At 35.6% G+C, this 25,681-nt stretch overlaps 1 protein-coding gene across 3 annotated transcripts; it reads right to left on the reverse strand.

Annotated features, from left to right (window-relative positions):
* Positions 1 to 34: 34 nt before the first annotated feature.
* Positions 35 to 24,682, reverse strand: MDM2 (MDM2 proto-oncogene). Of its 3 annotated transcripts, XM_044677607.1 has the most exons (11): positions 24,644 to 24,682; positions 24,393 to 24,477; positions 22,494 to 22,568; positions 20,363 to 20,496; positions 19,366 to 19,415; positions 17,042 to 17,109; positions 16,829 to 16,922; positions 13,795 to 13,955; positions 2,485 to 2,628; positions 1,943 to 2,020; positions 35 to 1,440 (listed from the first exon to the last, which is right to left on the reverse strand). In XM_044677607.1, exons 2-11 carry the CDS (start codon positions 24,471 to 24,473, stop codon positions 874 to 876), a joined length of 1,452 nt encoding a protein of 483 aa, XP_044533542.1. In that variant the 5' UTR covers positions 24,474 to 24,477; positions 24,644 to 24,682; the 3' UTR covers positions 35 to 873. The 3 variants fall into 3 exon arrangements, with proteins under 3 accessions (XP_044533542.1, XP_044533543.1, XP_044533544.1); XM_044677608.1 differs by lacking the exons at positions 16,829 to 16,922; positions 17,042 to 17,109 and having other exon boundaries at positions 24,644 to 24,678; XM_044677609.1 differs by lacking the exons at positions 13,795 to 13,955; positions 16,829 to 16,922; positions 17,042 to 17,109; ... (1 more) ...; positions 20,363 to 20,496; positions 24,644 to 24,682.
* Between the last annotated feature and the right edge of the window lie 999 nt (positions 24,683 to 25,681).

Consider the following 25,681-nt stretch of genomic DNA (forward strand, 5'->3'; position numbering starts at 1 on the left):
GAATTACAATGGGCTCTATGAAAGAGAAAAATCATCCATCTTTTGTGAAATTTAATTTGTATGCACAATAGTAAAAGATCTCCAAGTAACAAATGAAAACTATTAAGTTTTTCCTAGCAGCATTTCCCATAATTCTTAGAACTAAACTTCTAGATAAAGCTTACAAGAATCAGAAACCTGAAGAGTAACTTATTTGCAACTCAAAAACAATAATTTTCAAGAATCATCACCACCTTTCACCAATAGTATTTAACTTAAATAATATTTATTAAATTTACTATTTACATATTTTTCAAAAAATCTTTGACACTTCCCAGCTAGAGACGGCAAATACTATTTAATAAACAGAAATAGTTAATCTTGAAAATAACAAGTAATTCCTCATGGATACAAACACTAAGGGATGTATCTACAATATAAGTGTCAGTGACTTATTCCCAACTTATCTGATTTAGCAGACAAGCCTTAGGAATTAAGGCACAGAAAAGTTGAATGATTTGTCTAGGTTCAAATAAGTTTTACGAGTCTAATGTGGTATTTGAATCTAGACCTTTCAGGTTAGTACTCTATCCACTATACCCAGCTGCCTCTATAAATAATTTAAATGAAAAACAAACAAAAAAATGGAAAAAATGGTCACTAGAATGTTTTTTCCCAAAGGAAGAGAATAAAAAGATTCTTCCCAAATAAGCAAATTTCACCATAGAGGTAACTAAAACAGATTAAAATATTAATTTTCTTGTGGGAAAAAATATACAAAAATAAAATTTTAAATACATTTCCAAGTCATTTGTGAACTGAAGCTCTGAACTCTCCTTCTAAAAGAAAGAGTCACATATAAAGATATATAGTTCTATTTTTTGTATATCATATTTAAAGAAAATAAGTTAATACAATCATTTGAATTGGCTGCCTACACACTGGACAAGGCTTATTTCTCTTTTTTAGCTTCTTAGCGCATGTGAAACATGCCATAAGATGTCCTGTCCTTCCATGGACAATGCAACCATTTTTGGGTCGGCTCTGACAGATGACACAGGGCTCTACAGTGCTTGGGGGAATAGATTCCATACTTCTTTCTTTGTCTTGTGCTTCTTCTCTCTCAAAATCTCTAGCATCTTCCTGACTACTATAGATGATACTTTTAGATGTTGATGGCTGGGAATAATCCTCACTTTCCTGGGATTCTGATAGCTGTATTATTTTTTCATCATTTTCCTCAATACAAGAATCTTGAGAGTCATTCATCTTATTTTTCTTACAATCTGGAACATCAAAGCCCTCTTCCTCCCCTTGTGCTGGGTTTTCTAGCTTGCCTTTATCAGCAGACAAGTCACTTTTCTCCTCAGGAAGCCAATTCTCTCGCAGGGCCCAGCATCTGTGGCAATGTGGTGGAAGTGGAGGATTCATTTTATCACAGGAAGTACACTTCCAGTAGTCCTGCAATGAAATAATTAGTAGAATCAGTTTCAATAGTTTTAAAATGGCTAGGAATATAAATGCTGGTCACACCAATTTATTCAGTCTGTTTGATAAAAAGTAGGTTTCACAATAACAAAAAGATTTTGTAGCTTATTTTGCATCAATTCAAAATCTACCTCACTTTTAACTTGTAGCAATTTCTTCTGAAACTTGAAATTGTGGGTAACAAAATTCATCTCAATATCAGTTAATTAATGAAATGGAAAATCCTAGAAGGATGTGATATAAAACTGAGTCTTAAGAAAAATCTTTAAATTACATTTCAATAAATATAAATGCAAATATAATTATATGTAATAATAGACAGCCTTAAGTCATTAATGTATATAGTATGCTGTTAAAAATAAATTTTACAAATATCTGCATCTCATAAAGAATGGATACAGCTTTCTAACCCTAACCCTCAGTTTATGCTTATTGCCATTTTTTGGATCAAAGGAAATCAGAATGTCATACTTACAGCTAAGGATATTTCAGGGTCTTCATCAAATGAGTCAGTGTCACTCTCCTCTGCCTCATATACAGTTACCTGGTATATCTGAAACAAGACCAAACAACTCCATTAATACAAATCCATTACTTCGTTTAATCCAAGAAAGTTCTATAGATTTAATCTAAGCTGCATTTTGAAAATGAAGAAGTGACTGCCAACCAAAGAGAAGCACAGCATTGGAGCAGAGAGCACAGAGTCCAGACCAACTCTGCTACTTGGATCTATGGGTCAAGGACAAGTAATTTTAGCTTTCTAAACTTTACATAGAAAACAGGAATGATACTGCTTGTGCTATCTACTTCTCAGACTTAAAAGGAAAGCTTGACTATATGCTTTCAAGTACATTAAATATGAGGTTTTCTTCTGCAAGAAGAAATTTCTGAGATTTTAAACGAACCACCATATTAAAAAATTGGAATCAAAATTTCAATTTGCTATACAGAAGACACTAAACATCAAAAACACTTAACCCGTTTCTTTGGCAGGTAGATTTGTTTTTAAAAACCCACCTCATCATCTTCATCTGTGAGTTCTTGTCCTTCTTCATTGTGACTATAATCATCTGAATCAATAGACTCAACTTCAAACTCAACACTGAATTGGTCTGAAACTGAATCATCTGAATTTTCACTTAATACACCAGTATCAATATCCTAAACAAAAAAAAAGGAATTTCAACTCAAGTAAAACAAAATGACCCTTAACTTCCTAGTTGCTCTCCCCTACTTGTTGTCCAATCCCTGCTTCCACTTTCAAATCCAATCAGCACATAATCTAACTCATTCTTCCTAAAATACTTTGTCATTTCTTGTACAAAATAGGTCAAAACCTACTCTCCTTATATCCTGGCATTCTGGGCCTTCCACAATGCTAAAGTTTAAATTGCTCTTATTCTCACAAGCCTCAAAAGGAATCCTCTACTCCAACTAGACTGTCCCTACCTTCAGGCCTTTGCTTGAATGCTCCCTTCCTTTTATAATCCTCCCCAACTACACATCCCACTTTCCCACAAGTTCCATGTTCCCAGGAAGTCTTCCCAATCACACAGCTGAAAATGCTCTGTCCCCTATGAATTACTGAAACTTATTGAGCTATCCATTTGGCCTCAATTCTCTCGTTCCTATTCATTTGTCACAGATGTTATATCTTATTTTTCCCAATAGATTACATATCTGAGGACAGGAACTCTTCTCCACACTTTCTTGCTTCCCCCACAGAATCTAACATGTGACTCATGAACTTTTGGTGTTTAATCTGTTGACTAATAAAAACCATAAACTTTAGCAGTTTAATAAATAGGATTTCCAGTTGAATTTGGAAGTAGAAGAATGGTCCAATGTACACAGTTCTAGCACTTACCAGAGAATTTGCCCAGCAAATACAAATAACTGGTTATGCAAAATAATCTAGATTGAGCAATTAGTCATAAAAAATCCTCCTAACAGTTCTCAAATTTGAGACAATTGTTGAGATGTGGCCTTTCCTAGCTATCTCAGGCACTTTCAGAAAAGACTAATTTTTATCAGTATTATGTGTCCTGTGCTAATTTGTTAACCAATGCAGGTGTGACAAAGACTCTATTGAGGAATGAGATCTAGTAACATAATTTAGTGTAGATACTGGATTTCAGAATCAGAAAATATGAGTTTGAATCCTAGCACAGGCGTTCATACCCGAGTGACCTTGGGCCACGGTTTCATTCTCCTCCTCTATAAAATGAGGTCTACTAAAATATCTTTATGGTCCCTTCCTGCTTCTAAATTCTATCAACTATGAAAATTTTTACTGAAGAGATCAATAGAAACTATATGGCACTCATTAACCACAACTTCCTATAAATTGTAGATCTTTGCCAAGAAACTTCAAGTACCACACCTGAAGAATATAATAAGACCATCATGGCACCACCCCAACTGATACTGATGTATCCCAGAAAAGGCAGAGGTGGAAGGGATAACTGTTTTCAACATGCCACTTCTTTAGTCAATCCACAAGTGGCTGGAGAGACTTTATCTAGAAGCTTGATGACAATTAGATGGACATATATCTATGCTAACAGAAGACATATTATGCTAACAAAAGTCCAATTTCTCCATTTGTAACACAGGTTGCTTACTGAGTAATACAGAACTGGCACTTATGGAATTAATACCAAGTTTGTAGAGATCCAATCCTAAGTTCAGTGGATCAGGACAGCCAGGTCAGTAGCTAACATGACTAATGCCACATTACCATAGCTTGGGGAAGAAGTCCAACCAATATTCACCCCTCCTCCCTCAAATACAGCCTTTCTTCCTCTTTTCCCCTTCCCTGTTTATTCACTGTGATTCATTTTTCTTTCATACAGCCTAGTCAGAAATCACTTGCCAGTTTCTCCTCAGACAAAAGATGGTTCTGGTCAAATCACACATTTTCATGTGCATGCATACAAAGTACTTAAGGAATCAATAACTCCTTGCATATTGATTATACTGCACATTGAAAAAAAGCCCTATTACATATTGCATTTTTAAACTTCTTGCCCATTGAAAAAAGCTTTTTCTTCACTAAGAGATCGTAAGTTATTTAGTCCTAGCCCACTTTCTGCACAATAAATTTTGTGGGTGAAATGTTTAAATGTATAACAAGGAAAGAATGTCACTATGCTTTAATTTGATCATTTTCTGGACTACAGGTGGAGATGGGCAACAGAACATTTACTATCATTTCCTAAATTCTTTAAGAGAAAACAGGAATTAAGAAATCTTAAATCAGAGAAGTACTTCTTAGGAAAATGTTCTATCTGACTTACAGCTGATTGCTTATTAATGGAGAATTATCAGTAATCAAACACAAACTAGGATGAGTTTGTTGTTTCTCTCCAGTTTTTCATCCATCAGGATACATATATATCTTCCTTACCAACAAATATAAAAATATGTATTTAAATAACAATTCATAAAAATATCAAGGTGAAAACTAGATTACAATATATAATCATTGTCAGAATTATAAGATAATACTTAGATGTCAATATAAAACCTTGTGGTGGGTGTTACATATTTCAATCATATGGACAGGAATAGTTTCCAAATGTCTTATATAAGTATTACAGCAGTATTTTAAGTAAGTAACAAAGAATCAGAAGGAAAAATAGTCCTTATATCTTTCTATGAAAAAATATTAGGGAAAACTGACAATGATTCATTAAAGAACTGTTTCCACCCTTTTAACTGAGTACATCTTTTAATCTTGGTAGAGTTTTGTAACTGGCCTTCTGAATATTATTTCTCAAATATTCTGCTGCAAATCAGTCTTTATAGTTTACAAAGCATTTTAGGGAAGTTAAAAAAAGACTTTAACATATGCATTTAATTTACTACCTATAAGAAAGCAGGTAGGCATCTTCTTTTTCTAATTAAGTATGCTGCCTGTGTGACTTCATTTGGCAGATGGGCCAGAAAGGGCAGATTCTTAATCTGGCAGAAAAAACTTATGATTTATATTTAATGCCCAACACATTGGCATCAATTGAATACATGTATATTGGCATTCTAACGATAAATATTAATAGGATAAAAGAGGTCACACCTAAAGGAAGAGCAGCTTACAAATTCTGCTTTTAGAGACAATGAATAAAGAAGCCAGATGTGTTGGTTTCATTGTGTACTCAAAATTATTTCAAAAGATACTATCATCTCATCTATCAGCATTTAAAATAAATATAAGCAAATGTACTAAAAGATAACTAGCTCACGTCTCAATATCTACTACTACAGAATAGTAGAGAAATTCTACTAAACAACTTGACAACATTTTTCAAGCTAAGTCAACATATACTTGAAAATCAAAAACTTCAATACACAAATAGGAGAGAGTGAAAACTACACTAGCTAATAAGGCTCAGGATCAAGAAATCAAAAGCCAAAGTGAAACTAGACTCCCAAGAATCCTCACGTACAGTCGTTTGGAAGAGCAGGAAGACACTAAACGGGGCAACAGGAAAGATTGAAAATTTTAATGTACCATTTCTTGACAGGAAACAAAACACATCAAATTAGCTGTCTATAATCAGATAACTGGATAGAGCAGTCACCAAATAAGAAATATAGAAGCTGTGTACAACTATAACAACTCCTATAAATCCTATAAAATCCAAAACACAGGAAGTAGACTTAAGAAATTATAGCTATCACCATTTCTAATCCAACCTCATCTGAAATTTGGATTGGCTGAAAAAGCATACTTTTTATTCATTCTGGTAAAAGGATAAAATTGTCCTTTCTTCACTGTTACTAATCCTACTCCAACCTTAAAATCATAGCAATCACTAAATAAACAAGACTCTCTAAGTTCCACTATTCCTTTTCTAAACATTTAAATTTCCTATCCCTCCTGTTCAAGATGGGTATTAATTAAGTCTGCTTTCCCTTTTTCCATTCCTCCTGTTCTCTTTGCTGTTCACTTTCAATTTCTTCACCTTTGATGCTTAGTCAATTTCTTTTCTTCCCTCCTCCCTTCTCCCTCACCCTTAAAATTCAATTGTTTACATCATTCTATGGTTTGTTATCTCCCAGTATTGAGTTAAATTGTAAAATTCACTTTGGTTTTCATACCTTGATGATGATCTGCCTTCTTGTTGGAAAGCTGCCTTAAGACTGGCTCTCTCCTCCACAAATCCTTGAAATTCCTGTAGATTCATAATGACCATCTTTTTGTCTTCAAAAAGACTGTATTAGAAACTTAGCATAAATGGAAAACTAAACTGGTTTGGGAATTAAATTTCATAGTTTTTAATTTTCATAAATAAAATGTTCCAGAGTCTGTCCTTTCTCTTTGGTAGAAAAAAAAATCTTATTTTTCCGGTATGAGATGCTTTTCTTAGTTATTTGCAAAATCATCTTCTTATCTTGGCAGTCTTGAAGCTTGACGATGTATCTAGGTAAACTGAACTTGATTTTAATCCTTCTGTTGATTTATAACCTGTACTTTTTCAATATACTCAAATTTCCCTCTACTATATCCCAGGATGTGTCGACTTATTTTCTTCTTGTTTCCAAAAAATATGACAATTCTAAAATTCTGTCTCCTCATTCTGTCCTCCAGATTCAACTTATCCTACTGTTCTAAATCTTTGTCCAATCGTTAGATTTTTGAGCATGTTTCTCTTTCTCCATTTCTTCAGTTCTGTCCTCCAGGGAAATAATTCTATTTTTATCTTTTCTTCAAGATAACATCAAGTTATTTGCAGTTCCCTTTTTTGTCTCATGGCATTTTTCTTAAATTCATTTCTTTCTTAAATTCCTTCGCTATGTCCGGTTTCAACATCCAGTGTCCTGAGTTTTATGCTTCTGGTTTTGTGTTATATATGTGTTTGTGTTTGGTGTTTACATCTCTACTCTTAAATCCATTATCATTACATTAGAAGCTCTTTTCTGATTTGTTCAAGTCTTGGATTTTTTCCCCTAAAATTCTTCTCTTGAAATATGACAGTAGTTTGTCTCTTTTTCGGGCATTTGTTGTAATATTTTTGACTCATTTGACTCAATTAGAAGGAATTTTCTTCGTTGGTCTTTTACTCCTCCATCTTCACAGAAGTTATTAATCCCACTTTTTAAGTTAAACTCTTGTAAAACAGTCATCACAGCAAAGAAATAAAAAGAAAAAAAAGCCCAGATATCACCTCAACCAGCAAACACTACTTCATTGGCAAATTGACACATATGGCAACCAAAGGCAATACCAGTTGAGTACAAGACCACTATGGGAAAATGTTGGAAGATTACCAGCAGTAATACCTCAAAAACAGTGAAAAGCTGTTAAGAAAACAAAAAACAATCCAACAAAGATACTGTGAGATCCAGATTAAGCCAGCTCATTCTGAATGAATTTGCAGATAAAACCAGATGGAAATCAAACAGAAGTAAAACAGCAGATTTGTGAGAGTTTTTAATGCTAGTATATCATTTCTCGTGAAAAAGATAAGAAATCATCATATTCAGGCTTTATATACAATGAACTTTGTGAAGAAGCAGCAATTGTTCTTAAACTAGAAATTGGCGCTATTGGAATTGGCCAAATACAGAAGAAATCTGTACTACAGAAAACAATTTTAAAAGCACTAAAAGACCAATTAGCAAGATAGTCAGAAGAGAGATTCCTAAAGATTGAAAGAGTTATAGATCTTGATTTTATTAAATAAAAGAGGGAGAGAAGGAAAGGGATTGAGAAGATAGTAACTAGCACCCATTTATGCAAATAGTCAAATGGTCCAGGTTCATAGTAACCTCAACAAAAAACATAAAAAGGGTATTTTTGTAGACAATTTTCTACAACAGACCACAACTTTACAGTCATCTATACTGACTCAAAGGTACAAAGAATATATAATACACCACTATTTATTATTCACTGATTTTTCTTCTCTGGAGCCTAGGTCTCCTCAACCAGTGTGAGATGGAAGACACAGAGCAGTCACTAAACAAACCTGATCCAAAATCAATTGTTATGGAAACTTCCATCTGCTCCGTCTACAACCTGGGCCAGTTTGCTTCTCCTTCAGCAACCTGGTAGTTTTCCACCCTCAAAGGCTCGCCACATTAGTGCTGGACTTACATCAGCCATATTGCAGCTCAGAACTCCTGAACTTAAGGCTAAACCCAGTAGCAACAATTATAGATGGGTACCATGCCTGGCTACTATATAATGATTTAAGAAGCAAAAAACCCAGACTTGAAGGATCTCCTCAGTTACATATCTGGGAAGCACATAACAAAATGATGTAAGATTTCATGTAGATTTAAATAGACATTATGTTCAATTATTACTAATAGCAAACGAAACATCATAAAGAACATACTATTACATAAATTCTGAACAAAAGATTCCTTATCAATTGCAAGTCTATCCAAATGCAGATTCTATTTAGATAACTATGATCTTACTATTTGCATCCTTCCCTGGAACACAGCACAAAACTTCAAATAAACTCACAGCAATGTGAGACTGACCTAACTATCCACAATTGGAAAAAATAATGGGTTTAAAAAAAGTATTGCCTAGACAATGCCAGATATCCTATCAAATAAGTTTAGCAATTGTTTGTTAGATAGGTGTTTCTGATGGAAGGTGAGCTTAGGCATAGATGGAGCTGTATGGAATTGGGGTGGATTACATTTGTGTTCATGGGTTAAATGATTTTAAATTGCTTGATAATACAAAAAGCTGTTTTAACACCAATCTGTGATAGACACACCAAGTGGTTCCATACCATGAAACAATGATCATGAATAAGAAGGGAAGTTATCAATGGGGGAATCCTTTGTATTAAATATTTCATAAAAATAAGATGTCTGTAAAATTCTTTGCAAACTTTAATACACTATGTAAATGCTAGTAGCTATCATCTCCATCATCACAAATTATCTTGAGAAAAAGTGCTATTCTCCAATAGTTAAGTGGTCAAAAGATATCAAGTTTTCAAAAGAATCACAAACTGTGAACAAGCATGCAAAAACATGGTCCAAATCACTATTAATAACAGAAATGCAAATAAAAACAATTCTGCAGCTTTATCTCATACTCAACAAATCATTTAACAAAAGATGGAAATAGTACCAGAGGACCAATGGAGAAGACAGACACAAAAATACATCATTGGCAGACCTATAAACTAGTCCAATAATTCAGTAAAACAATGTGGAATTATGTAGAAAAACTCTCAAGTTGTTCATAACCTTTGGCTCAGAGATCCCAAATAATGAGAGTATAGCCCCAGGAGGAAAAAAAAAAGACAAATATCTCTCAAATATACAAAAACAATCATAGCAACACTATGGGTGGTTACAAAAACTGAAAACAAAATGGGTACTCATTTACTGGGGAAATAGTCCAACAAATTGTGGAATATAAGCACCAAAATATTATATCACTAAAAAAAAAACAACCATATGAGGAATTCAGAGAAACAACTTTAGACTAATATAAAGTGATGCAGAGTACAAAGTAAGAACCAAGAAAACAATATATTGCTTGTTGTTCAGTCGTTTTCAGTCATGTCCAACTCTGTGACCTTATTTGGGGTTTCTTGGCAAAGATACTGGAGTTGTTTGCCATCTCCTTTTCCAGTTCATTGGGACAAACAGGGTTAAGTGTCTTGCCCAGGGTCACACATCTAGTAAGCATCTGAGGCCTGACTCCAGCCTCAGCACACTCCACTTACTGCACCACCTTGCTGCCCAAAAAATCAATATATACAAATGATAAACAAAGTAAATTGAAACTATACCAAAACAGCCAAACACTGAAAATCTAATGACCAATATTGCTTCTATGGCCCACCACCACACACCCCTCCCACACTTCCCAAGGGAAAATAAAATATTTCTCTTCTTTCTCTGAGAAGAGACGACTGTGGGTTTGAAATAATATTGAATACTATCAAACATAGTTGCTGACAGCCTGGTTTTCTTTATTATTCTTTGTACAAGGGAAGGTTCACTGCATGTATGTTGGGAGGGAAGAGGTGGTTTAAACTGAAACAGTGGCAATGTAAAAAGATAATCAATAAAATCTATTCAAAACAATTCAGCTATGCCTCTCATCTTGAGGCAAAGGCTCTGATTTATCCTTTTACTACTGCAAATGGATTCTTCCCTCAGTTGCCACCCCCATTCTCCAAAGAACCCATGAAATCCCTCTCTTTTTGATAGGGCTTCCAAAATTCCTAGATCCCAACTCCTCCATTAGCCCTTAAAATCAGCCCCTAAATTCTTCTCTCAATTCTGATTCAAGCAAGATTGCCCTATTCCTCCTGACTTTATTCTCCCTAATCCTTACATCTAGGAGTAAAAAGGGCCTTGGCAAGGTTCAACCTATACCTGCAATCACTACCCTTTCTTCTCTCTCATAAGGCCTATCCCTTCAAATGGGGTTTGAATGTCTAGATCCAAGTTCCAATTGAGAAAATTTTGAGCTCAGGTTCCAATAATCCAATGAAAGTAGCTTCAGTTTTAATGGATTCGAAATTCCAACAGAGTGATTAAAGACTCTGAGTCCTAACAGACTAGTTGAAAAACAGAAAAATAACTCAAAAAAGCTATCTCCTATCAGTGATGGGAGTTTAAGTGTATAATGAGGCAGCATATTATAATGCAGGAGTTCTTAATCTTTCTGTATCATGCCCTCTCATTTCTAATAGCCTGGTCAATCCCATGGACCACTTGTCCCAAGATAAATGAAGGAAATTCTAAATTTTATTTAGAAATTAGTGAGAATAAAGATGTATTTTTTCCCTACCTGGGTTCATGGACAAGCTGAAATCTATTCATGAATGGAGCATGGATACCAGCTTGAGAATCAGTATTAGACTGAACAGAATTCAGAATTTAGTGCCTCAGACTATGAGATTTTAAGTTACAGAAACAGTTGCTCATTTGCTATTAGGAAAGGATGCCTCCTCATCAAGGATTTTGCATCAATGAGTTCACAGTTAGGACTACCCAAAAATATAAAAGTGTCCTACCACAATGAGGTAAGAATTATATTGCGTTATACTAGACGTGTCAAACCATATTAGGAGTATTGTATCTAAAATGGTCAAAAGATATGAACAGGCAGTTCTTAAATGAATTAAAACTATAGTCATATGAAAAAATGCTCCAAACCACTACTGATTAGAGAAATGCAAATTAAAACTGTGAGATAACACCTTATTCCTATAATATTTGCTAATATGACAAAAAAAGGAAAATTACAAAAGTGGGAAAATCAGGACAGTGTTGAACTGATCCAACCATTCTGAAGAACCATCTGGAACCATGCCCAAAGGGCTATAAAATTGTGCATACTCTTATTTCAAAGAGATCAAAGGAAGGGTTTGAAAAAGGGCCTACTGGTAGAAAAAAATATTTATAGCAGCCCTTTTTGTGGTGGCAAAATATTTGAAATTGAGGGAAAAGTCCATCAATTGGAGAAGGGCTTGTGGCATATATAACATAATACTGTTGCTCAATAAAAAATGATAAACAGGATGATTAAAAAAACCTTGAAAGATTCCTATGAACTGATGACAAGAGAAATGAGCAGAACCTGGAGAATATTCTAAATAACAGCAAAATTAGGCAATGATCAACTGTGAAAAAATTAACTATTCTCAGCATCTCAGATCCAAGAAAACTCCAAGGGACTCATGATGAAAAATGCTCTCCACCGCCACAACTGATGGAGTCTGAATGCAGATCGAAGCAGACCATTTTTCACTTTATTTCCTTCATGAGTTTTTCTTTATATATGATGTGTGTCTTCTTTCACAATATGATGAATATGGAAATAGGTATTGTATGACAGCACATGTATAACATATATTAGATTACCTGCCATCTCAGGGAGGGGTTGGGGAGGGAAGGAGAGAATTTGGATCATAAAAAGTCAGAAAACAAATGTTAAAAATTGTTTGTACATGTAAGTGGGGAGTAAAATACAATATATTATTACTGCAGGAATAAAGGAGAATTATATCTAGTTCTGGGTATATTTTCTGAAGGAATGGTGAAAAGTTAATATTCCATCAGGAGTACAACTGTGATAAGAGGACAGTTCTAAATTATCTTAAGTTTCACTCTCAAAGGAAATAGAAATGTCTAGCCTAGAAAAATAACATTCAATAGGGGATATAATAATCTTCAAATATGGGAAGTATTGTCATGTGGAGGCAAGATGATAATTGCTCTGACTGGCCCCTAACTAGAACTAAGACCAACAGGTAAAAATTACAAAAGAGTAATTTCGGTTCAACCTAAGAAAAAAAAATTTAAGTGAAATGTACTAACTTAAAAACAAATGGGCTCTCCAACAGAGAAAATCATTCCTTGGGGGCTGAATGTTCACGGAGTAGGAATATTGAAAACAGGATTCACGAACAGGGAAGGAATTAAGCTACAGGATCTTGACATTACCTTCCAACTCTTAGCCTATGATTCTCTGAGAAGTAGTATAAAAGACACTGTGTCAAGGATACTTAAAATGGGTTACAGAGCAAGACAGCTAGGGAGGCAGCTAAAATAATATGCTTCAAATATATGTATAACTTCAAATAAAATATAACTTCAAAGATACATGATACAGGCCTCCAGCTCGTGGATAAAGTGGAAACCAAAGCCATAACTTAACATCTCCTCCAGTAGTGCTAAACACACTGTAGGTACTTAAAAAAATGTCTGTTGAATTTAAACAGAAACCAGGAAGAATTGGCATCATCCTGTCAAAAATAACATCATGTCAGTATTTCCCACCATCCAGGTCTGCCTTTTTTCACTTCCAACTGTACCACGCCACATATGGTACGTGGTAAATGTAATTGCCAATGACTTACTTGCTGATGTCTGAAACATAAAGCATTGCCAGGAAAAAGGACAAATTCTAACAGCTAAAGAAATTAGGAAGCATACCAGCTACAGTATTCAAAACCATACGAAGAGCCAATTGTATTTAGGTTAATAAAATTTGGGGGGGGGGGGGAGTTGCCTTTGCTTTTTCAACTTTTCCAAACATTAAAGTAGAACTGCTATTGTGAGTTTCTAAAAGTATTATCTATATAAACTTGATTCTTTTAAATATTTTTCAGCAGCATTTAATATTAATTTTATCATCAAATGTCTAACTCCAACCCCAAGACTACTTTTAAAAAGTGGATGTTACTATACAGCTGCTTCACTTAAAGAGAAAATCTTATTACAAGTTTAGAAGCTCACATCTGTCCTTTGAAAAACATTCTTTCAGACCCCCCTTATCTGTATTTTTACTGACAAGTTATCTAGTCTATTTTAACAAACAATGATTACCGGACTTGAAGGGATTTCTGTTGAGTCACTGCTATTGCTTCGTTCGCAGCATATCTCACTTATGACACAGAGAGCACAGCTTTCGTCAAATGGAAGGGAAATGCTATCTGACTTATGCCGTTTTCTGTGTCTTTCACCAGGCAACTCATCCAAATTTTCTTCTTTGTATGAAAATAAGAAAAACTGTGTTAATTTATACAATTGCAATAACCTAGAAAGTGTTCTGCATATTAAAACTTTTTTCCAGCAAAATTAAAATTACAGACATAATGGGCAAGTGACAAAGAGATGTGTTTGATGGAAAAAACTGGCTCTTTTGAAATATCTCCAAATGGGTCTTTTAAAATAACATATTACTTGGGGGTTGCTGGGCAGCTCAGTGGATTGAGAGGCAGGCCTAGAGACGGGAGGTTCTAGGTTCAAATCTGGCCTCAGACACTTCCCAGCTGTGTGACCCTGGGCAAGTCACCTGACCCCCATTGCCTACCCTTACCACTCTTCTGCCTTGGAGCTGATACAAAAGATAAGGGTTAAAAAAAAATATTACTTTTGCAGACCTGTATCTCCATAAGTAATTTACAAAATTCATAAAGAAGTTTTCTTCTCATTAAGTGTTCTTTATATTGATACCGTATTCTAGAATATTAACTTTTTTCCATTGGTATCTTAAAAATAAAAATATAACCTCCAAATCAGTTTATTGCTGAAGGAGCTTTAATTATTTAATAAATTCAATAAATTTTAATAAATTAATAAATTAAATAAATTTAGTTATTCAGCTTCTTCAGGCGCCTGTTTCTTCAGCAGAATATATCAATCTAAATGATATTATATATATATATGTATATATAAATAAAAACCCCTCAAGATAGTTGTCAATGATCACAATGACTTGTGTGCACAAAACCACTCACATATAAAAATGTTAAAGTTCCTTTAATTTTTAATCTAAAAAAATGTAAAATTAAAGTTTTATTTACATTCAATAAATAGCTGAGTATCAACACCACTCAGTCAGATGAGTCACATATAATGAATAGCATGTAGGGTGTTCTAAGGACACAGTGGGAGATGCCACCCAGAAAGATATAGAATAGTACCCTTCCTTATGTATTTTGCTTTCCACATTATTGCAGTACATTGCAGTTTGTTGTCCTGGTTAAGCAGATCTACAGTACTATGAGGTTTAATTACACTAATCTTCATAAAAGACAAGTGGCTTAAAAAGATTCTGCAAAGANAATGATATTATATATATATGTATATATAAATAAAAACCCCTCAAGATAGTTGTCAATGATCACAATGACTTGTGTGCACAAAACCACTCACATATAAAAATGTTAAAGTTCCTTTAATTTTTAATCTAAAAAAAAGTAAAATTAAAGTTTTATTTACATTCAATAAATAGCTGAGTATCAACACCACTCAGTCAGATGAGTCACATATAATGAATAGCATGTAGGGTGTTCTAAGGACACAGTGGGAGATGCCACCCAGAAAGATATAGAATAGTACCCTTCCTTATGTATTTTGCTTTCCACATTATTGCAGTACATTGCAGTTTGTTGTCCTGGTTAAGCAGATCTACAGTACTATGAGGTTTAATTACACTAATCTTCATAAAAGACAAGTGGCTTAAAAAGATTCTGCAAAGAAAACATGGACTCAAGATGATACTAATAATGTAGAAGCACAAAAGAGCAAGCACATGGCAAGCCTGCCACTTCTCTTACTCCTCAGGGCTCTTCCATAAGCTGTATTACAAAATAAAACAATACGCTGAAATGTAATTAAATTTGGCAGAGATGATCCAAAAAATGTAAAGTACTAAAAAATTTTGAAATATGGATTTCTAGGGGGCAACTGGGTATCTCAGTGGATTGAGAGCCAGGCCTAGAGACAGGAGCTCCTAGGTTCAAATCTGGCTTCAGACACTTCCCAGTTGTGTGACCCTGGGCAAGTCACTTGACCACCATTGCCTACCCTTACCACTCTTCTGCCTTGGAGTCAATTGACTCCAAGATGGAAGGTAAGGGTCAAAAAAAAAAAGGAAATATGGATTTCTATCCATTATTATTGATGAATGTTAATGAGTAATCATGATTTTCAAAGATTATATTCAATTCCTCTAAATATTAATATTTGATGTACCATTGATAAAAATGAAGTGCCTTCATCTGTCACCCTAATTTCCATTTTTGTTTTTAAGTTAATGCACTATACTCAATTATATATGCTCAAATATTTTTACTAAAAGAAGGGCACAATCAATAAAGTACTATCAAGTGTTTGGAATTGTGTTTCTCTTGTTCTGAAGTATGTCTCCCTAATAATTTTTAAAGCTTTTATACGGGCGCTATAGAGATTGTGTCTTTGAATGTTCTCTTCTGTGTAGTGTAGAAAAAGCATACTTGAAATTTGACTCATCTCTAAGCATCTTTATCTGTTTACTTTTCTAGCAAAGATATCTTCATTTTTCATTTTCTCAAATGAAAAGTTATCTATTAGTGGTAAAAACCAACTTGAGATGTACTGCTCTAAAATAAAAATGTATTAATAGGAAAGGAGGCAAGCCAGAAAGAATTTAAAGAAAATAATTAGCCAATGTTTAAATAAATGAGCACATAGGGGGGCAGCTGGGTAGCTCAGTGGATTGAGAGCCAAGCCTGGAGACGGGAGGTCCTAGGTTCAAATCTGGCCTCAGACACTTCCCAGCTGTGTGACCCTGGGCAAGTCACTTGACCCCCATTGCCTACCTTTACCACTCTTCTGCCTTGGAGCCAATACTCAATATTGACTCCAAGACGGAAGGTAAGGGTTTAATAAATAAAAAAATAAAAATAAATAAATGAGCACATATATAAACGGAGGACAAAAAGATCCAAGAGATCCATCCACCTAAGAAACAACAAAATCCCTCCTGCAATTATCATTAAATCAACCATAATCAATATAAAAATTAATTTCAATGGGAAGAGTGAAGGGAAGAGTGGAACAAATTTTTAAAATTAAGTTAAATATTACTATATACCTGTTTCACTATGTGTTCTCCTTCTAGATGAAGTAGTTGGTCTAGAATTCAAATTTGGTGATGGTTTCTCTTCCTGCAATTCTTGCACTGACTCCTAAGTACTCAACACAAAGATACTAAATAAACACTAAGCTTAAGAAGAGCAGTCAGCTAGAAGTCATATTTCCAATGTAAAAGAACTACTACAGTAAAATGTGAAAGTTTCAAGATCACCTTTTGACCACTTGCTATTTCAAGCTGACACCTGGTTTCATTTCTTGATGTATTTGGAAAAGCAGGTTCTAAAGAAAAAAAATTTAAATAAGGTGTTTAGAAAACAAAATTTAACTAAAACTTGAAAGACACACCTTATGCAATTGAAATCCCTGTCAAATATGCTCCTAGTAGCTAACACAAATATATTTCTTTAAAATGGCATCTTCCCCACCTCAAAATAAAAACTCGGTTAATGGTGCTGGTTATGTTTTGGAGGCTATATGACCATGGGATCTAAGCCCACCTGATCTTCTATAAAATGGGGATTCTAATACCTGTAGTACCTACCTCCCAACACTGAAAGTTTAAATGAAATAATATATGACACAATTTAAATGTCAGTCATTATGATTAACACAAACACTGAGTGAACCAATGCACTGTTAGTATAATTTTGTATAATTTTGTTTCAGTGACACGGAAGCGAACACTAAAGATATGCTCTCTATAGCTCCTTATAAAGGCTTTCAAAATTATTAGACATACCTCAGAACAAGAGAAACACTATTCCAAACAAAAAGCTATTTAATGAGTTAAATACATTTTGGGTTGATAAGACAAAAAAAGGCTCTGAAAAAATCTCCCAGAATGTAAAAATTACTTTTAATTCCAGTATTAGGAGACTGAGCTACAAATCTTTATACTGAGTAACTTTCTACCAAATAATCAAAGGATGAGAATAAATGCAATGGCTACTTTACTCATACATAGGCAATACATATGATAGTTCTCAAAGGATCTGAGGAGAGAGCTCGGGCTATAGAGAAGGAAAGTTTGGAAGATGGAAAAAAGTAGAAACTCTGGATAAGGGGACAGTGGCAGGAGGTCCAGGATGCTCCATAGAAAGAACTTGGAAGTTAACATTAAGGGTCTGACTTAAAACAAAGAAATGCTATACCTGTGGGCACTTGGGAAATAGTTAACTAAGACTCAAATAATTAAAAAAAAATTTAGTAGCTTACTTCTCAATTTTTAACTGTAAATTTTCTGATAGTTTAGGCCTAAACATATGTCAGCATTAAGGTTTTTTGAGTGATACATTAATTTGACTGAATTTTTTTCAAAGCTGTTTAAGTGAAAAGGCTGTGTTATGAAGCAGGGATGAGGTTAACAGATGAAGTAGTGTGGCACAGCGGAAAGGGTGCCATAAGTAAAGTCAGAGGACCTTGGTACAAACACTGGCTATGCCACTGAGACCCTAAATGGCAAAAATCATGTCCCTTCCCAAACCCAGGCAAAGTTTAGTTCGAGACCAGCCCTTATTATGGGGTTACAGTGGGCAGACTCAGTCCCAAATAATCCTTGGGCAACCAATGAGCTCCAAAGATATATGCAGCATGGAACAAGAGATAGATAAGTTTAAATCTACTTCTATAATTAAGTAGAGGGTGAGAACAGACTGTCAAAGATAAAACCCCAGGCACAGAGTTGTTTTGAGGTCTAAATGAGATAAAATAGTTAAGGTACTTTTTAACCATTAAAGCGTTATATAAAGATGTCAATTATTATTATTATCTCTATGCTCTCGGAGTCTTACCCAGTGCCTTCCTATTTACATAGCAGGTGCATAATATTTATTGATATCAAATGAACACTGAACATGTTTTATCTTGCAGTCGTGACTTGGGATAACCTAGCAAAGAGCTTTGGTTTCTTCTGGAGAAGGATTTCAGATAGAGGCTGGGAAGAAACTTTGAGGTAGACATTCAAGCTGAGTGATTCCTAATTTCTAGTCAGATCTAGAACAAACTTGGCCTCCAAGGGTATCCTTAGGACAACTGGAACTGCTTAGACATGGAAAGACCATGAATTAACAAGGATATGCTGAAACAGAACCATGCACTAGAGATGAAGAAGGATACACTGATCTACATGGTTCTCTGTTAGTGTACCCAAAAAAGTAAATAGTAAAAATAAGTAAAAATACCCAAGATCAGTGATAGTATTTTACTAAGCAGGACATGAAATCCACATTTCAGTGTTTAAGTTCTGGCTATATTGATTACCTTTACTAACTAAATTATCCAACTTTCAACATAAATCAATGAAGGTTTAAACTAATTTAAATATATACAAATAAGGAATAAAGTTCATTTATTATGAAATTGAATAAGAATATTATATAATTTTAGTTTCTCTGTACTATTAAATTATTCCATCAAATTATTAAAACCACTATTCTACATAATTAATGCAGCACTTAATGAAAACTAGTTATAAAATGCTGGTATATACACAATTTTTTTAAAAATCACTTTGGAATTCTTTCAAAGTCAACTTACCTTGCTGATTGACTGCTATCAAATTTCTAGAAATCATTGCATATAATCTCCTTGGAGAGAGGGAAATAAAAAAATTGTGAAACTCTTGTGACATCTGTAATGGAAAGTCTGCATAGAGATTTTAAGGTATACTATTAAACAGTCACAAATTGAAAGTAAAATATTAGGGCCAATCTAACACACTACTGACAGGCCTTAAAGAACTGTCCTCTCTTAATCAGTACCAAAGTAAGGATTTAGAGAACAGTGCCATTATTAGCATTTTTTCTTCTAATATGTCAAAACGAGGGGGGAATACAAGTACAACTTTTCACACAAAGGGAAGAAGAATCCAATCTACAAAGGAGTTTTGTTTCTATTTTGTCATTAACTTTAGGCTAGTCACTTGATGTTCTATTAGTTTAACATCTATAAAAGAACTAATAATCCCTTAAGTAAAGAATAGTTGGTGACTACCACACATATCATCATTATATATTATTTGTAGTTCCTAAAAGAGAAGGAAAATTAGCATTACCATTTATTTTCCTCCTAGGGATTCCTATTTACATTATTTTCCTAGTCAGTAACTTTCTCAAATGTTCAATCTCCCTTTATACATTAAATTTCTTGTCAAAAATCATTTAAAAATTAAACAGCACACATTAGATGGCTGTACCATCAAAGTTTACCTAGCAACATAGTAATAAGTCAGAAATCATATAAAAACAAGATAATGAATTCCAGCTCTACAAGAAAACACTGTCTCTAGGTTCCATTTAGTCATCAAAACAAGAGTTTCACAGTAGCAAGGTTAAAAGGGAAATGGGCATTTTCAAAGTAGTTTAGACACAAGTTATTTATATATTGATGGTACAGAAGGGATACTGCACTTGGAGAAAACAGAAATGCAGAGTGTAAGAATTACATTTCAGGCTAATTAAAACTATCTCATGATAAACAAACCTGAAGTCACAAATGAATTTATAAATGAAGTGAGTCAACTGAAACAGCTTACCTATGCTCTTTCACAGAGAAGCTTGGTACCCCAAACAGATCTCCAAGAAGGTCATCTGAACAATAGACAATATGCTGCTGCTTTTTGTCATATAATTGTTTTGACATAATATACTGGCCAAGATAGAATAAAACCTGAAATGGAAATGAAATTTTATGAATACTGAGAAACCAACCCTGGAGTGTGAAATATATAGCAAGCATCAATGTACTTGAATATCCATCAGTGTACCCTACCACCATGATGTTCTTTCAGGTAATTTGGTGTCACTTAACTCAATCTGGGAGGTGGAAGAAAACAGAGTAGCTCTTCTAATCCAAGTCAGATACAAAAGAAATCCCAACTAGAACATATTCTGACCAGTAATCCTTCAGCCTCTATCTGAAAACCTCTGAATAAAAGGAGTTGCCTGCCTCTCAAGGTAGCCCATTCCCACTTGGTACAAAGCTTCAATTTGCCTTGTTGCAACTTTCACCCACTGGCCCTGGTTCTGTCCTGTGCAGTCCAATGGAACAAGCCCAGTGACCCTTCCACATGACAGTACTTCAACTCTTCTGGCATCCTTGCATTCTCATTACTCTCTGCATCTAATCAGTTGTCCAGTTTTGTTAATTCTACTTTCCTAATGTCTCTCCTGGTCATCCCCTTCTTTCAGACACCCACAGCCACCACCTTAAATCATAGCCCCTTTATCTATTGTCTGGACCATTTCAATAGCTTCATAACTGGTATCCCCTTTCCAATCCAACTTCCATACAGCTGCCAAAATAATCTTTCTAAAGCAAAAGTCTAATCATGTCACTCCTCTGCTAATTGTTCCAGGATATTCATATAAAATATGAGCCCCTCAGAAGTTGGAATCTAAAACCCTTTCCAGTTCTTGCTTCCCCTCCAGATGTCACACATCCCTTCTCTTCAATGCATTCTCTCTTCCAGCCAAACTGGCCTAAATCTGGTTTTCTGAACTTAGCTAATGGTCAGAAGCTTTGGCTTCCTTTGAAGCACAGCCCAAATGCTGCCTCCTGAAAATTTTTCCACTTTTCCTGACCCCTTTTGCTCGTTAATTAAATGCTGTATTTTCAACCCTTCAATAGAATACGTGTTCCTAGACATCAAATACCATTTTCATTAACTCTGAAACCTTAAACCTTTACCTGTGCGCTGAACTGAGATCTAAAATTCCTTTGGAGGCAGAAGATGAAATGGAAAAATAGAAGTCAAACCTAAATTACTGGTCCCAAACAACATAATTCAACTTGAAGCTACAAACACATGTACACTGGAAGCACACACACTATTTAGTGACACCCCTGGTTGGGGAAGTAAAAATGAAGAAAATCTTCTAATTTCCTCTTCCAAGAGAACAGCTAAGAAGTGACTCATCTATTCTCAAAAATAGACATTGAGGGAAAGAAGCACCCAATTCCTGTCCACCCAATTTTATGGTCATTATGTCAGAGCAAAGTAGTGGAACCTAAAACAGGCATAAAGAAAAAGCAAAGATCTCTGCTAAAAGTCTACTTTCCTCTCTTCTACCCATCAAAATTCCAACTGAGGTTTTTGGACTAACAAGATCTTTAAAAAAAAAATCATCCTTAGAGAGTAGCATATTGATCATACCAGCATAAAATTACTTTAAATAACATGATGAAAATAAAATTAGGGAAAAGGAAAAGTAATTTTTGAGCAGAGGAGGATTTGGGAAGAATTTAAGTCACAATTTTAGATGTAGCATCACTGAAATATAGAGTCAAAATATTCTAAGTATAAAGCAGGATAATCCTTGAGTTAAAACATTTTTCACATTATTCAAAATATCCAGAGGTGAATCAACTTGATAGTACTTCAGGAACATATATATCCTCCCTATGACCTCCCTGTCTCTGCCACTTAAGCCTGATACTTTTTCTCCTGAATTTGGGAATGAGGATTTTAATATAATATGTCTAATAAAAAGACAGTCAAATTCCCCATGATATCTCATCTCCCTAGCTGCTGAACAAATTGCCCCACATTAAAACCATTTTACCACGACTATATGCTACATTAGATTAAGTAACAGAAATTTAGTTATAAAGATTTCATCTCAAAGTACAATTTGCTTCTTTTTTAGTCTCTGAAAACAACTTACCTCCTTCATTGTAAATGTGTCTTTCTGTGCACCAGCAAACTTCAACAGCTTCAGGAGTAATGGCTTTGGTCTAACCTATAAAGTATAAATACTGTTACACTTACAAATCTTTCAATAACCAAGAATTTCTTAGTAAGCACATGTAATAATATTAAAAATAAATGATATTACAAAGCATGGTATGCTAATGTTGAATTTGGGCTTAAAACCTCAATATGCAACTTCATTTAATCTCTTTGGGCCTTAAGTTTCCCTCCTCTGTAAAATGTGGGACTAGATGACCTCTGAGATTCCTAACAGTTCTAAATCTATTATCTACCCAAGATTGTCTAATTAAATTTGATCAGGACAACTCATGGACTGTCATGGAAGTTTAAAATAAATAGGAATAAAAGAATCATACCTTCTGTGGGCCTCAGTTTCTTCACCTTCAAAATGGGAAGGTTGGACTAGGTGACCTATAAGGTCCCTTCCAGCTCCAAAAATACTAGTCTATAAACTATTAAATAAATGTGTAACTTAAACTCCCACTGTCAAGCTAAAAACTTAAAAAGCAGAAAAATGGGAACTTGTGCTTTTTTTTTAATCTAGTGTAATAACTGCTCCCCCACCCCATAAAGTTTTCATACTGTTAAGTTCATAAATTACTTTCTCGGGACCTTATTATCTCAAATACTCAGCATATCAATTTCTACTAGACAATAAATTATGAGAGCAGGGGGCTTCTCTTTTTATACTTTGTATCCTCTACAGCATGTAGCCAAACTTTTCTGCAATAATATTCAATGTTTGTTTAAAGAAATAAATTTCACACTTTATCAGAAAGTAGTTCCAGTTTAAAAAAAAAAAAAGCTATTCTAGGTCTCACCACTCCATTGGATCTCATGAGTAAACAACAATAGGCACACTGTTCTAAATATGGAGCATTTGGGTTTTTTCCATTCAAATACTAACAATTGCACTGCTTAACTTGTGGAGCTATGTGATGAGATCACAGCTTGAGATCCAACTGAAACAGAAAAACTAGCACTTTTGGAAGTAGCCCAGTTCATATTCAAATACTCAACAAATATTAATTACTAATAGTTAACTTTAAAATAAAATATAAAAGGATAATAAATGTAGATAAATCAGCTTTCACAAATAAAGATATCCATAATCCCTCTTTACCAGAACTTAAAAGCAAGGCACATAAAAGAATCGCTGCCTGAACATAAACCTCAGAAATTTTCTGTTAACTGTTTTATGCCAGTCAGTCAACTAGTAAGTATGTATTAAGTGTCTTCGAGGGGCCAAGCACTCTGCCATAGCTTAAAGGACTGACTCCTCAGGCAGAAGGAAAAAAGACCTCTCTTGCTTACGAGGTAACAAATATGGTAAACCTAGAAAGAAATCTTGTTCCCAAAGGTCCCTAATTTCTTTTTTAAAAGAGTACTTATTGCAAAAGGGTCTGATTAGGTACTTTGGAGGATACAAAATAATGTTATGGATTATATGAAATTAACATAAACTATAATTTGACCAGTAATACTAGTCATCTTAACCTGCAAATTTCAAGACTTCTCAAGACAGCTAATAGTAGTGTAGAAAAAGAAGGAAAAGAAGTTTAAGCACAATCTAAAGCATAATTTTCAAGTTCCTTTACTAGATGTGTGGCCACTTTGTTAATGTTACTATTAGGAACAAGGCCAAACTGTCAAATTAGTAAATAATCATAAGTAGTAAATAAAAAATTTTTCCTGGAAAGTTATGTTTGAAGGGGAACAATTTAATCACAGTCTATCCCAATTAATCCACTTAGAAGAGGAAAATCATGTTATAATTGGGTTTTATTCTTTTTAGTTGAAACCTCTCCCCCTGACACAAGGGGATAGAATACTTTTTGACAGAAATACTGACCAGAGCCTCTTGTTCCGAAGCTGGCATTTGTGAAGTGCTTAAGGCACCATCTGTATCAGAAGACATTTTGGTATTGCACATTTGCCTAAAATCAGGAAAAGAGAAACACAAATGACACAAGTTGAAGAAAACCTAAAACTCTTAACGAAAGGAACAAACATTAACAGAATTATTAACAGGAGAATAAACAACCCATGGAAACAGAACAGAAAAGAAAACTGGAGTATTCTGAGAATTAAGAGCCCCCTTACCTGGTTGGGTACGGGAAGCGTTCTCCTAAGTCGGACAAGGAGAACCAGAGCCTAAGAAACAAAAAAGCCGGTAAGTGACGGCGTAGCTCCCCTGGCTGGGGTTTAAATAGCCACAACGAGAGACAAGTAGGGACTTAGCTCCCCAGGCCAGCCGTCTCCTGACGTGTCTGAACATGACCAACCAAAAGAGGAAAAGCTGAGTCAGCTGGCGGGCTAGGCCGGCCCAGCCCCAAGGTTCTTGTCGGGACTTGCAGGAGAACCGGCACCTGTTAATGCAGTACCACCCGCCAGGAGGGAGAGCCAGGCCGCCCACCCTCCGGCCACGGCTTCCGGTTACCTTTGGCCCCAGTGCCCACCTGGCGACCACGGGCTTCCGGGACAGAGACCCCCCTCCGTTCCTTCTCTTTCCCGCCCCGCCAGCGGTTGCAGACCCTCCCCCTCAACCCCCGCGCGGGATGCTGCAAGGCCCCATAAGAGTTAAACGCCGCAGGCAAGGCGCCCCGACCCCGACCCCCCAGACCAGGCGAGACCCCCGCCCCTCGGGCCTCACCTCCGGCTCCAGAGCTGAGGGGAACTTCTGGCCGTGCTGGCGATGGCCTGTGCTCCCGGAGGAACGGGGCCCTACCGCCCTCGGAGGGCGCCTTCCGGCGGCATATGCCCCGTTTTGAGGACCCTTGGAGGCTTGGCGGAGATTAGGGCGGGGAGTGCCGGGTAAGGGCCTCTAAGGTGTCCGCGCGCCCCAGGGAAGCCCCAAACGCGTTCGCGTCGGAAACCTCTCGGAGCCTCGCCGGGAACTCCCCTCCCCCAACGCTTAGCTGAGGATTGGCGCAGGCCCGCGCCGGAAACCGCTCGAACTCCTCACGCACGCGCACGCCCCTCCCCCTTCCCCCAGATTTCTTCGGAAGCCACGGCCCATCCGGGTCTCTGCGCTCGCGCGTCTGCCTTAAGCAGGTCCACGAGCGTGGGGAGCAACGGTTGGAAGCTAATAGAGGCTCTTGCATTTGATGCCTTTTTTTCGCTGTTTTTGTCCACTTTCCT

This window comes from Gracilinanus agilis, chromosome 5, assembly GCF_016433145.1.
Source record: "Gracilinanus agilis isolate LMUSP501 chromosome 5, AgileGrace, whole genome shotgun sequence".
NCBI lineage: Eukaryota > Metazoa > Chordata > Mammalia > Didelphimorphia > Didelphidae > Gracilinanus > Gracilinanus agilis.

Coding starts and splice junctions, on each gene's coding strand:
- MDM2 (XM_044677607.1), bottom strand. CDS start 24,473: ATGTGCAATACCAAAATGTCTTCTGATACAGATGGTGCCTTAAGCACT. Junction 2,629..13,794: donor CAGAAATCCCTTCAAGTCCG/GTAATCATTGTT, acceptor TTTTTTGTTTAG/GATATTGATACTGGTGTATT. Junction 1,441..1,942: donor ACCCTGAAATATCCTTAGCT/GTAAGTATGACA, acceptor ATTTCATTGCAG/GACTACTGGAAGTGTACTTC.